The sequence below is a fragment of the Chionomys nivalis genome, chromosome 22 (assembly GCF_950005125.1).
Source record: "Chionomys nivalis chromosome 22, mChiNiv1.1, whole genome shotgun sequence".
Classification (NCBI taxonomy): Eukaryota; Metazoa; Chordata; class Mammalia; order Rodentia; family Cricetidae; genus Chionomys; species Chionomys nivalis.
This window is the reverse complement of record NC_080107.1, coordinates 4,267,851-4,281,247: the sequence shown is the minus strand read 5'-3', so window position 1 is coordinate 4,281,247 and position 13,397 is coordinate 4,267,851. Positions and strand designations below refer to the sequence as shown.

The 13,397-nt window shown below is 39.9% G+C and overlaps 1 protein-coding gene across 7 annotated transcripts in view; it reads right to left on the bottom strand.

Annotated features, from left to right (window-relative positions):
* Window positions 1-13,397, bottom strand: part of Pde1a (phosphodiesterase 1A) — a 234,381-nt gene that overhangs the window by 155,349 nt on the left and 65,635 nt on the right. The window contains exon 1 of one of the 7 annotated variants that reach the window (XM_057754707.1): window positions 11,146-11,571. The exons of the other annotated variants lie outside the window; for them this stretch is intronic. Coding sequence (XP_057610690.1) covers window positions 11,146-11,198 — 53 coding nt within the window. The 5' untranslated portion in view covers window positions 11,199-11,571. Of the gene's footprint in view, window positions 1-11,145; window positions 11,572-13,397 lie in introns of those variants that run through there. 7 annotated transcript variants of the gene reach the window in all.

The window sequence follows — 13,397 nt, the reverse complement described above, 5'->3', positions numbered from 1 at the left end:
AAAGACATGATATTCTAGATATGCCGAGCTCAGTTCAGATTTGACACCATATCGTGAAAGCGGTAACACATATCTACAGAATGCACGCAGTCAGTCTTGGGACTCTGGTCTGCTCCAAATTATCAACCGTTCTTCACCTATGGATACAGGGTCAGCTCTGGGCGCTGGCCAGTCGGGAAATCTCCCTAGTCCTAAAATGTTCCCAGACACTTTTCAGCCCCTGCCTTAACTCAGTCTCTCAGATTCTAGGTGCTTTTTCCTTCTTCCCTTTGCCGTGGAAACCTTCTCTTCAAAGGGCACTCTTAAGTAAGTGGGCCACCTTCCTTGTTTGTCACCGCCCTTCCCATAAGCCTCTTTTTAGGGCAGGAACTATCAAAATTGGCTGCATAGGAGCAAAGCAGAGCTTTAAAGAAGACTTTGATTCCTCTGTCTTAGGCAGAAAATTTTATTTGGAACACCTGCTATGAAGGTTAATATTACCAACTTGAGAGCATCTAAAATCGCAGAGGAAACAAGCCACTGCATGTACTTTCTAAGGGATTATCTAGATTGTGTTAGCCTCCAACCATGCCTCTGAGGTCTTGTCTTGATCAGTTTAACTGTGGTAGAAACATCCACCCTAAAAGTGTGTGGTAGCCTTTACTGGGCTTAGGTCTTGCATTCATTAATCTCTGCTTCCTGACTTTGGATGCATTGTGCACAGACATTACAAGTGATTGAAGCCAAGCCTGTCTCTTCAGGAAGGACCATACCCTCGACCTGTGCACAGAAATAACCCTCTCTCCCCTTTCATCAGGGAATTTTATCAAAGCAACAGAAAAAGTAACTAAGATACTTGTGCATTTGGATTTTTCTTTCTGAGTTTCCAGTGATTTCAAAATACAGCTAAAGCCGAGAACTATTACATTGGAGCTCTTGGTAGCCTGTGTAGATCTACAACAGAAAACAAAATTATTTAAATTTGTTTTTAAGAGGAGAGGGCTCAGTAGATGATTCAGTCAATGCATGTGCTACCCAAACCTAAGAGTCTTAATTAGGATCCCCATCAGTCACACAAAAGACAACACAGTAGCTCAACCACATGCTAACTCAGTGCCTCTGTGGAGACAGGAGGTAGAGATGGCTCAGTTGCAGAAAGTTCAATGACCAGATAGTCTAGAGCACACACCCGAAGAGCAACAGACCCCCTGTTCACCCACGAGGTGAACAACGAAGACTGACACCCAGTGTTGTCCTCTGACCCCACATATGGACCCTGGTGCTGTCAGACCCGTGTGCATATCAACACACACACACACAAGTACACACACACACAAATACACACACAGAGGCACAAACAAACATGCACACATACACACAAAAATATACATGCACGCACACACAGATACAAACACACACATAAAAGTACATATGCACACACAAAAGAATTTTAAGAGGAAAATGAATAATAAGAAGTACTAAACAAAAACAGATTTTTATATTAATAAATCAACCTTTTCTTTAAATTCCTTTTTGACAGGCTCACACACAGAAACAGCCCATCCTCCTGCCTTCACCTTCTGGATACTAGAATTAGAGAGGCATGTCAGCAACTAGCCTCAGAGGCTGTTTTGAGGAAGAAAAGAAGAAAGAAAATTTTGGCTTCTTTTCTCAATAATTTCCCAATGTTATTGAGAGCACTTCCAGATCTTTCCTTTCTAGCGTGTATTAACTTCCCAAATCTTTCCTTTCTAGTGGGTATTAATCCTGTTAGTAGAATTAATTCTTTGAAGAAGCCCTTGAATTCTATCATTCAAGGAAACAGGCCCACAGCAAGCTCTGCATTAACAGGAACCTTGGCAGCTTCAGAACCACATCAAAGCTTTCCATCCCAAGACCTGGTGAACCAGGATCTCTGAGGCTAATGCTTGGGACTTTGTTTTGTTTCTGCTTTGTTTTGTCAGCTGCTATTCAGACAATGGTGAAAATATCCATTCTGCGTGTCACTGATTCAAAAGAGAGGTCATCAAGTTTGTAGCTTTTACAAACACATTTGCGTTCTGCATTGATACATGGGATAGTTAAGGAACAGAAACCATTACCACAAATCTACTATATAGGGAACATATTTGGAAAAAAATACTAAACTTCAAACCAGGAAAAATGTACATGATGGCTATGACTGAGCCACAAATCTAAGGCCTGTGAGCGAGCTCTGTTCCTGTGGCTGCTTTCAGAACTGGTATTCTAGGTCAGAAGATTAACAGCGTTAAAACTGAATTATCTAGAATTATATAATGCTTCCATTACAACAATGAATTTCCTCAGGTGTGTCAGCAAGTTACTTAATGAAGATCAATTAGCCAAAGGAGCTGAGGAAACATGGCTAGTCATCATCAGTAAAACAGCTACTGGGGTAGGCCATTAGGTGAGACTGCTGTAAACTTTAAACTTATTAAAACACTTTAACTAGGTATCTAAGGTATGCTGTCACCCGGGAGTCAGGTGCACCACATCTGACCTATTATCCACCCAGCACCCATCTGGACGTCACTACTCTGTTAATAATTTTTCCTGTCCTCAGTAATCACTGAGGCTACTTTATGGCATAAAAGATTTGATGCTCCTTCCCTTCGATGGACGAATAAAATGGAGCTGAGTTAAGAAAAAGAATATTTCGAAGAAAAAAATAAGTATAAGCACCTGTGGAGAAAGTGTAGCGTGCTCATTCACACAATTCTGTGTGCTTGTTTTGTTTTGTGTTCTGTGTATGGCCCGTTGGCATCACAGCCTCCCACACAAACCCTGAGCGTGTTGTGTGACTTTTGATCTTCCCGGTGGAACGGAGGCAATATGTCTCAATAAGATTCATTTGGAGCCTTCAAAAAGAAATGCTTCCACATCTGCTTCCTGCAATAATGCTAAGAATCTGTCCAGGCTATTCCATGAAGAGACGTTAGGGATGCAACACAAGAAAGCTTAATCATGTAGCCAAGGATCCCTCTACCAGACATCCCGAGCAAAGGCTCCATTTGACCACAAGCACGCAAGGCAGCCCCACTGAGCTCAAGTCCAGCCTTGTGAAGATCCGGGGGATCCTTCAACCACTTGCCTCCACCCCAAGATGAGTGTCATTTTAAGCACTGTATTTGGGGAATAGTTACAAATACCAATCTCTAATGCCATTGTCTTCAGTGATTGATCGACCTGGGCCTTCTTCAAGAGCAGCATGTATTCTTAAGTGCTGAGCGCTCTCTCTCCAGGCCCCATGTCAGTGGTATTACTTTTTAAATTTAGATTTTTCTCCGTGTATGAGTGTTTTGACTTCATATATGTATTTATAGTTTTATTCGTGTATGAGTGTTTTGACTTCGTATGTGTATATGCAGTGCGTGCATGCAGCACCCAGGGGAGACAAAGAGTGTGCCAGGTTCCCTGGAGTTACAGACAGTCATGAGCCATCATATAGGTACTGAGAACCAACCCTTGGTCCTCTGCAAGAGCAGCAAATGATCTTACCCTATGAGCCATCTTTCCAGCCTCCTTTAAGTAGTTTTAAAAAAGCAAATATCTTCTCCTATTGATCAGCACGAGCACTGCTTCGTTTGTTTGGAAGACTGTGCTACTCTGTTTTATCTTTGAAGCCTTTCGTAAGTACTTTCTTACTTATGAAGCACACTTTCCTAAAAGTTATGAGGAATATTCAATGAATTCGATTTTGATTATAGCCTTAGAGATCATACAGTGTTTTTCAGAAAGTCAATCCCCTCATTCATGGGATTATGATACAACACGGAGGAACTGTGTAAAAAGGGAGCAAATGAACATGCTAAGGGATCTCATGTTCATGAACAGCCAGAGTCAGCTCAACCGAGCAGCAGGCACTGAGCTGTGGACGAAGAGATCTGCAGGTCTCCATGGCTTGCTCTAAGGGATCCATGGAAACATCACTGCAGGAGGAGACGTGAGCATTGGGCAACCTCATTAGAGAGAGCTAGCAAGCCGTTGCTCCCAGATCTTCACACACTCCCTACTTTCATCCAGACTGTTGGTGGAATGATGCAACTTGAAAGTGAACTGACCCTAGTGAGACTTTCTGTTCTGTCCTCAATCGGGACTCATAAAATTGTCGCTGTTCCACGCTAATGACGCAGCTTTACTTTTTCATTATCACAGATTTTTAAGCCATGTGTTTCAAAACCTTTGATCCTGAAAATAGTCAAATTAAATAGTCATATTTTTAAAACTGAAGTAACTTTATGCTAAAAACTCCTAATTTGCCATACCTATATATACATCTCATTAGTAAATAGATAATCAATAAAAATATCTATTCTATGACGGAGGAGATGGCTTAGTGAGTATGAGCATGAGAAGCCAAAGTCAAATCCTCACTCAGTGAAAAAATGTCAGATGTGACAACCCATGCCCAGTGCTGGGGTGCTGAGACAGGCCTGGGGGCTTACAGTCCAGCCAGCCTGCCAAAACGTGGAAGGCCAAGTCTCATACATCAAAATGGAGAATCAGTTGAGTAAGACATCCTGCTGTCAACATATGGTCTCCACATATGCACAAAGAGAGTGCCCCCATACACACATGTACACAGACAAGTACACCTACACACACACACACACTTCTATTTTAAAAATACCTTCCTAACATTGATATCTTGAGTTATGAAAATACTGATAATGAACAGTAATTCAACAAAGAAATCAACCCTCTTTGTAACAGAAAGCATGGCTCTGAACGGGCAGGAACAGATAGCACAAAGACAACACCCGGAGAAGAGCTATTGGTCTCGTCTGAGGCACCTTGGCTTCTTTCCCCTCCCAACAGCTCCAGTTCAGGAAATGTTGGCTTTCCCTCAATTAGAGCTGATGTCCTCGCAGCCGCAATCAAACTCATAAATAAACTAAAGCTTTCCCATGAGAACCAACTGTCAAAACTATGTTATGTCCAGGCACAGAACCGAGGAGGCTTGGTTTGTAAATACTGCAGACATCTTTAAAGTTGTCCCCTGTCTGAAGACCCACAGGTCATCTTTAACAAGCATCCATTGGTATGACTTTCTGCTCCTGAGTTTTACTTAAACAAAATCCACTGAAGGCTAATTACTCAAAATGTAAGAATTTCCAGAGGATGTGAGACCACTAAATAGATTATTCTATGTGAATAATCTTGATTTTCCTCATTTCAAACATTCCAGATCTTTGAAAAGCCATTTCTAAATCATACCAAACTCCCAAAATAACCTCAAGCATCAGCAAGCTGTCTAGCCTGTGAGACAAGATGCATGCAGCTGAATAAGAGACACTTTCCCATGCTTCAGTCTGCTCCTGCTTCTTGGCTCCATGACTCAAATCATTCATCTTGAACTTCATCCCTATCATAGTATTGTCTAGAACACTGCATGCATGCAACTTTCCTAAAATGGGTTGGATGAAAGTTAGTCCTTAATATTAACTGTAAGGCCTCTGATGAAGACAGCAATGCCAAATTAAAACATATAACAAACTACAGTTTATAATTGATAATGACCACTTAAAATTACACCAACTCCAATTATGTCTTAGGAAATAAATAGGGACACTAATGTCTGATTATTTTTTAATGATAACCGCTAAAAATGGTTTAATAGTCTTACATTCAAATGTGTTTGTTTTGATTTGGCTTGTATAATTTATGTTAAAGATAAGTTTGTATCCATTCCTTTTCCTCTATGTATACAATGACATTTAGTTAGCAGCAGTAACACCCTTGACCTATACAACAAAAGATTAATTTTTAGTAAACATATCAATTTTAGAATAGATTAGTTTTGCTAAGTAGAACTGTGAGCTTAGAGCAGAGGTTCTCAACTTGTGGGTTGTGATCCCCTTGGCAAACCTCTATCTCCAAAAATATTTACATTATGATTCAGAACAGTAGCAAAATTACAGTTGTAAAGTAGTAACTGAAATACTTTTATGGTTGGGGGTCACCACAACATGAGGAACCAGTAAAGGGTCCCAGCATCAGGAAGGTTGAGAACCACACTTCTAGAGTGTTTTAGATTTTAAATTCATTTCTTAGTGCTGGAGACATTGCTCAGAGTGTAAGTGTTTGCCTGCACAGTGTGAAGCTCTGAGTTTGGGCCTCCAGCACCCACATAAAAGCCAGCATGTTGGCACACGCTTGTAACTCCAGTACTGGTGGGAGGAGACAGGCAGATAACGAGTGTTCGCTGGCCAACAAGTCTAGTTAAACTGGCGAACTCCAGGTTCAGTGAGAGACTCTGTTCCAAAATATAAGGTAGGGGGCAATAAAGAAAAATAGCTAAAGTCAACCTCCAGCTTCTCCACATGCTCCATGCATGACCAGACAGACACACAAACACACACACAGGCACGCATATGCCATGCACACACTGCACACACAGACACACATCTTTGCAACTTCGTTTTGAATTTCCCACTTTAATAGGCAGTGGGGGAACCTACATGCAACTGCTCGGCTCTTTTCTTCATCATCTATGTAAGACACGGCATTCACATGTTTGAAAGCTCCGTCTCCATTACAAATTTACAAGCCCACTTTCTCTTGCTTTCTCAGTTTTTCGAGATCAGGTCTCATGTAACCCCCATGTCTGGGTCTCTCTTTTATAACTGAACAAATTTATAAACACATCTTGAAGACAAAAACTGAAAAATACACTTACAAATTTATAATTATATAATGTTTACATTATATTTCATATATGATTCACATAGAGCCATATCTATAAGAAACCTTATTGAATAAAAGGATATTTTATGCATTTTACCACTACATCAGTTAACATTAATACTTTGTTCTCTGTAACTTCCTATACTCTGATGAGCTCGTACTACAATGTATTTTTCTCAAAATTATATACTTCTTGTGTAAGGAAGGTGCTCAAAAGAGATTTCAATTTAATAATACCAAATACTTAAGCATTTATGGAATAAAAACAGCCAGTAATGCATCACAATTGCTTTAAATTTCCAAGTGAGTTTTATGCTTTACAACTACTTGCTCAGGTTATTTTTAGTTGTACCACAAGCTCTGCAGGAAATGTACCTACCTGAAAAATCAGAATAACCAAGCTAGAGAGAACACTACTGTAGTCTGGTGCCCCTCCCTTATTAATGCATAAAAATCTAAAAGACTGGGTCATCTTTACATCTGGGCTTCAATAATGTTTTTATACACTGAGCTAAAGCAGGGGAATAAACAATGCTTGTACTCAAAAAGATTTTTGCTGTTAAATATATGGTAGATACTTCAAATAAATACATGACTTATTTTATAATATTGCTATAAACCCCAAAACTTTCCCAACAGACCCACAAACAAAAGCAAGATCTTTTTATAGATTTTCTCATTCCATCGTACTGCATTCGACATTTCTATGTGAACAGAACATGTCTGCCAAAAACACACTCAGAATTCCGCTGTTAACAGATACCAGTAAAAATAAAACTTTTGAAAACACATAAAGAGAAGAAACAGCGTGTTCTACAGGCTGGGAGTCTGGGAAGATCTCAAACGATTTTCATTAGTCCTCGGCCCTGGCATCATTGCCCTTCAGTGTCTCAGATCCCAGATGAACAGGGAAGTTCTCGTTGCTGGGGCTGACGAGCAACCATTTGGGTAGTATGATTTCGTTTGTGACTTTCTTAATGTTACTTCCAATGGAAAATCCCCAGAAAAATAACTTGCCCATTTTTGAATTCTGAAAGAGGGTCAAAGGTTGTTGCTTCCAAGCAACACAAATCTATAAGAATTCTCCCAGTTCTCTTTGACTCTTCACTTCTAGGAACTACAAAGGGAAAATTTTGACTACAATAAAGGGGGGGGGAGGGGAGATGTATAAAATGAACGGGGAGGTGATCTCACTGCAAAAGCTTATGCTTAAACTCCCTGGCAATGACATTCAAAGAAGAAATAGTTCTCTGGCTGAAGCTCCTTAGGGGAAACAGTTTTCTTAGTATCAGAGACTAAAGTTGATTCATCACATGGCATAGAGAAAGCTTACAAAGTAATATGAATTTGATAATATGGGAATGCTTTCAGCAATTACTTTGTTGAAGTTACACAATGGTCTTTTGTGTGATTGTGTTAAATTCTGTAATACTAAAATATAGATTTATGACTCTCAATAAAGTGATAATTGAGGAAGGGATAAAAGTGTCAGGTATCAGACGCCAGAAAAAAATGGAGTCTGTGATGTTTATCTGCATTATTTCTCTAGAACGAAAGAGCTACCCTTTCTCTGCATAAGGTTGAGTTCTAAGGGCACTGCGGGAATCACGATGTGTGTTCAAGGAGCACCATTTACTAATACTCGGGGATGAGCAGTGCTGTTGGTCCCACAAATACACACACTGTTCATGAACAAGATAATATAAACATCCTCTTTGATCATGAAAGGAGTTTTGCTTTTGCTCTGTGCCTCACATAGCATGGAGATGCATGTAAGTGTGTGAACTCATTCCTAAGAAGTCCTTTTTTGATAGCTTTACTGTGTGAAATTCTTTGAGAATTCTCTTTGTATGAAACCTGTACATTCTTAGAAACAGGATCTAAATTATGTGATATTCTTCTTAATCCAGCCATAGGACATCAGTATGCACCACACATTACTCCAAAACCTACCCATTTTTCCATTTAGTGAACTGTTTTTAGTTTCTTAAATTTATGGTAATTATGTTGATACAAAATTGACTTTCATTCAGCTTCAAAATAAATTTAAAAGCATTTTCCTATTTTCTCTTTAAGATGAATTAAATGCCATAATAATTTGTCCCTAATACCTGCCCCTCCCAGTTACTATTTCCTCCTGTAAGGTACTGCCACTTGAGGGCCTTGCTCACTTAGGTATATACAAGATCATGTCTCTCGAGAACTCAAAGTCTGCCAGAGAAGTTCAGGTGAATTGAGTTAGAGCCATGAGTTTCACAGGAGAAACCATTCTACATAAAGAAATATGGAATTTTAGAATAAACTCCCCAAACCTTACCTGTCTTGCTAAAACTTTAAATGAGTTATTTATAAGTAGCTAAGGTATTGTGCTCACAAAAGTTTATGTGGTCCCAGGAGCACATCTGAAACAGATTTTCTTATCAAGTGTACTGATAACCGGAGGCAAATCCCTTGAGAGGTGGAGAAACAGGCAGAAATGCGCTGAGAAAGAAAGGTCTGGAGGAGATTGCTAAGAAGAAAAGTCAGCCCTGAAAACAGATATTCCAGTGAGAGACTCTGGATAGCTGGAGGATGGCCAAGGGGCAAGGTACCAAGAGATGGTGCATGGGAAAAGGGCAAACAGGAAAGACTGGAGTTTGTTCCGATTGCCAGCTTGCCCAAAAATGAAACAACTATCAGGGAGGAAGTCAGTACCCAACTGCACTTTCTCTGAGGATCATGGCTAATTACATGAACCCTTTAAGATATGCTCCCGTCTCTCATCTCCACCACGCGTGGTAGAAGCAATGACAGAGCCCGCATGCCAGTTGATCGGTAAGTCTCATCCTGCATCTGACCTTGACCCATCTCCTATACTTGCTTTAAACAGCTGCCTGGGTGAAAGTATGGTCTGTTCATGGAAATCACCATGAACACCAAGCAAGTATCTAAATTCACCAAGTTTTGTACTAATTATTGGGCAAAACCCATCTTACCTTTCACAAAAAGCCAGTTCTCTGTATTTAAATAATGTGAGTATAGGAAAGATGATGCCCTTATTAAGAGTGCCAGACCATATAACTTAAGAGGAGTGAAGAGGATTTGGCATAAACCCATCTGCTTCCATCTCCAAATACACAGACAAGATAGCCAGGTGGGTCAGCCTCTGTCCAACACACCTCGCCTTCACAATGACAAGCAGACCTCTCTTTGAGCACTTCCTGGAACAGCCATGAACATGCAAGAAAAATAGAGATTAATCGTATGGGATTGGAAGCCCCCTGAGGTGAATACCCATTAGGGTGATAATTTTGGATTTTTGCATAGTTATAGCACTTGTTTACAACATTTACAGCCACACACTTAAGTAGATGTCACTTATGCTAAAGTCCTTATGTGTGGATTTCAGTATAATTTGCTTTTGAAATGTTCTAAATAGATTTATATTAGAACTGTGTTAAACATTACCAATTAATTTCTATTGTATTAATTATTTCTATTACTGAAACTGCAATAATATTTACTTATCATATAAAATGACCACATTTTATGTAATTTCACTTTTTAAAATCCACCCACATTCAGTATAATGCAATAACAGGAGTCTGTTCCATAGATTTCCATTATTCTTGAATTTAACCCTAAGATCAAGAGCCGGTGGCTACCACTTGAGATTAACATCTAGTATCGCTACCTTTTACTATTTTTGCATGCCTAAAGTATTTTGGGGGAAGATAATAGAAAGTTGATATTTAACTCCTTTGTTTTAAGCAAGTTCCAATTTACTTAAAAATTATTCATTTTCAATACTAAATTCTCAAGTACACAACACATAATTAAACAACCAAGCTTAAAAAGTTAGAAATCAGTGACCACCCATGGAGAAAGAACATTCCCCCTTACATACACCAAATAAACCACATTATCGGAATCCACCCTACTACGTCCGTAATTTCCTGGTCAATCCTACAGTCCTACTCTTTGCCTTATTTTTTCCCTAACTGCTCACCTAATATTCCCAGAGGATGTAAATGTCCACTCCAACACAGTAGCTATCAAGCTCAGATTTATCTCAGAGAACATTACTTCAGGAAGACGCAGCATTTGTAGCACAGAAACCCTGCCCTCGAGTGTGAGCAGCGCAGAGAACCGAGCACAGTATTTTTCAGTCAGAAGAGTGTGCAGCAGTCATGGGGCAAGATCACACAAGGTTTCCAAAGTTTTCCCAGCGCTGTGCCACTCATGTGCCTGAATAGCTAAGATATTTTTGAAACTTATTTAGAGGAGCTGATAAGAGCTCTGTCCCGAGCTTCAGAAAAGAGAAAATAAAAGGGTTTCTTCAGTATGCACGAAGTTAAACGTGAAACTCTCTGTGTTGCTCCACTGTAGTTTAAAGACACATTCCTCGGATGGAAGATGAGGGAGAGAAACCAGTGTGGCTGACAGCCCCAGAGACACCTGGGATGCAGCAAGACTTACCTAAAGATGGGTCTTTGGAGATGTTTCTTCCTGATTGTGACATACTCATCCATTTAAAGATGAAGTTTTAACTTCTTCCTGGAAAGCAGTCCAGAAAAATCCAGGGCGGGAATGTGGAGGCTTATCCTGAGCTATTGTGCTGCAAGGAGCCCAGAAGGGAAAAGTAGTTTCCTCTTTCTCTTTTTGGGTGCTGGGAGAAAACTTCCCTGTTCTCTGCCAGCCGAGCAGTGTGTCCATAGAGGCCACATAAGACAGGCACGTTGGGGCACTCCCCCACAGGGCAGGGTGTGCAAAACCCACCAAGAGTCACGTTGGTACAGGCGGGAGAAACACACGGGACCCTCGGAAACAGGACAAAACAAAAAGAAACCTTCCTACCCCAAGCGATACCCAGGTAGGAGCTCCCCCTAAGTTATTGCAGCCATGAGAGCTCTCCTTCCACATGCCGGTCAAGCCGGCAAGGCTAAGTCCCTCCCTGTCTTTAAAACAGCCTATTCTGAGGCTCAACTTTTTTTTCTTCAAAATAAAAGTTGTACAGCTGGCTAAGCAGTCCCGAGTGAGTGCCCCCTGCAAGTCAGTCCTGTTAAAATAAGAACTGTATATGAATTACTGAAGAAAGATGGGCTGGAGTTGCACAGCTGGCTTTGCTTCAAGAGATTATAATTATTTTACAGTCTTGCTTTAATTCACACTGGATGAAGTGTGGGGACAACTCATCTTTTGGGGCACGAATAACCTAATAACCTACACTCAGCCGAGACTGGAGATGCCATTCCAGCTGATAGAAGTCCCAGTGTGCTGGCAAGAGTCCAGAAGCTAGCAAAACAAGCATTGCTCAAGCCTGTTAGGGAAAATGTACCCAGATGCCTCTGCACTCAAATGCAATTTTCCAACTAGGAAAACTCTGAAACTGGCACTACCAAAATGAAAACAAAACACAAACACATACAAGTACACACAGATAAATAAATGCTGGATAAATAAACAATAAATAAACCCTAACAGTCTGGGTATATAAGATCTTATACCATGTCAAATTTTAATGATATAACAATAAAAGGGAAGCCAAACAATGCAAAAGAGAACTGTGAGCAAATCTGTGGACATAAGAGAGTGCAAATCCTAGTTTTTCAAGGTAAGTTATTTTGAACTTTCCTGAATTGTTATTTAAGCTCCTGATGGACCAGGACAGAGTCCTTAAATTACAGGCTAGAGGTTATGTATGTAATTAAATAAGCCATCTCGGAGCATGATTAAAACAGTATAAAAATGCATACCATAAAGGGCAAAGTGAGGAATAGACAAGGCTTTGATTGAATGATCCATAAAAAGCCAGATCAAAAGACTCAAAGGTAGAGAACTGTCTGTAGTCATGTGTAGACAGTTAAGATACATAAGACTACCTTTTTCTTTTCTTCACCAAAGGGACAGAAGAATTATAAGAGCCACTGATTTTATCCAGAAGTTCTAAACCATCCAGGAAGTGCAAATCAGGCTGAGAAAGCATTGAACCCAAAGTAATAAATGTGTACAAGTTCAGCTTTGGTCTTGCAGTGGATATGGGGCAAACTTCTTTCCTGTCTGGACTCCAATTTTAATGCTTGTAAAATGAAACTTTAAGAGTAAATTAATTATGTAGCCCCTTTTGAGGTTTCATGCTTAATTTTCTTCTTGCAAATAAACTGTCATAGGAATTATGATGCCTATGTAAGTTCTACATAAAAAGATAATTTGATATTACGTAGCATATGAATGTAAATATATTTATAGCGAGACATCTAAACTAATTTGTCCATCATTAGTAACAACAGACGATCATGAACTCCATGACTTTTTACACAGCAATAAGTTAGGTAGGAGGCCATGCCAACAAACAAACCCAGCAGCAGACCTGTTCAACACACGTGTGCTCTATTATAACCATGTGTGTTGGCTTTCATTGTCATATAGAAAAGTACCAAAACAATTATATATTTCATGGCCTTCTGTCTTTCTTGTAATGGTTTACATCTATTACTATTAATATGATGCAAAGATTCCACAAAAGAAATAATCTAAGAAAATAAACAGTAAATTTCAAGACCTAATTCCATCTACCTTTCAAAAGAAAAGTGTTGCATGAATCTTGTGCGTTTGCTCAGCAGTTGAGAGCACTTACTGCTCTGCTAGGGACCTGAGTTTGTTTACCGGTATCCACACCACTGGAATTCCAGTTCCTGGGAACCTAATGCCCTAGCATGACCTCCTTGGGC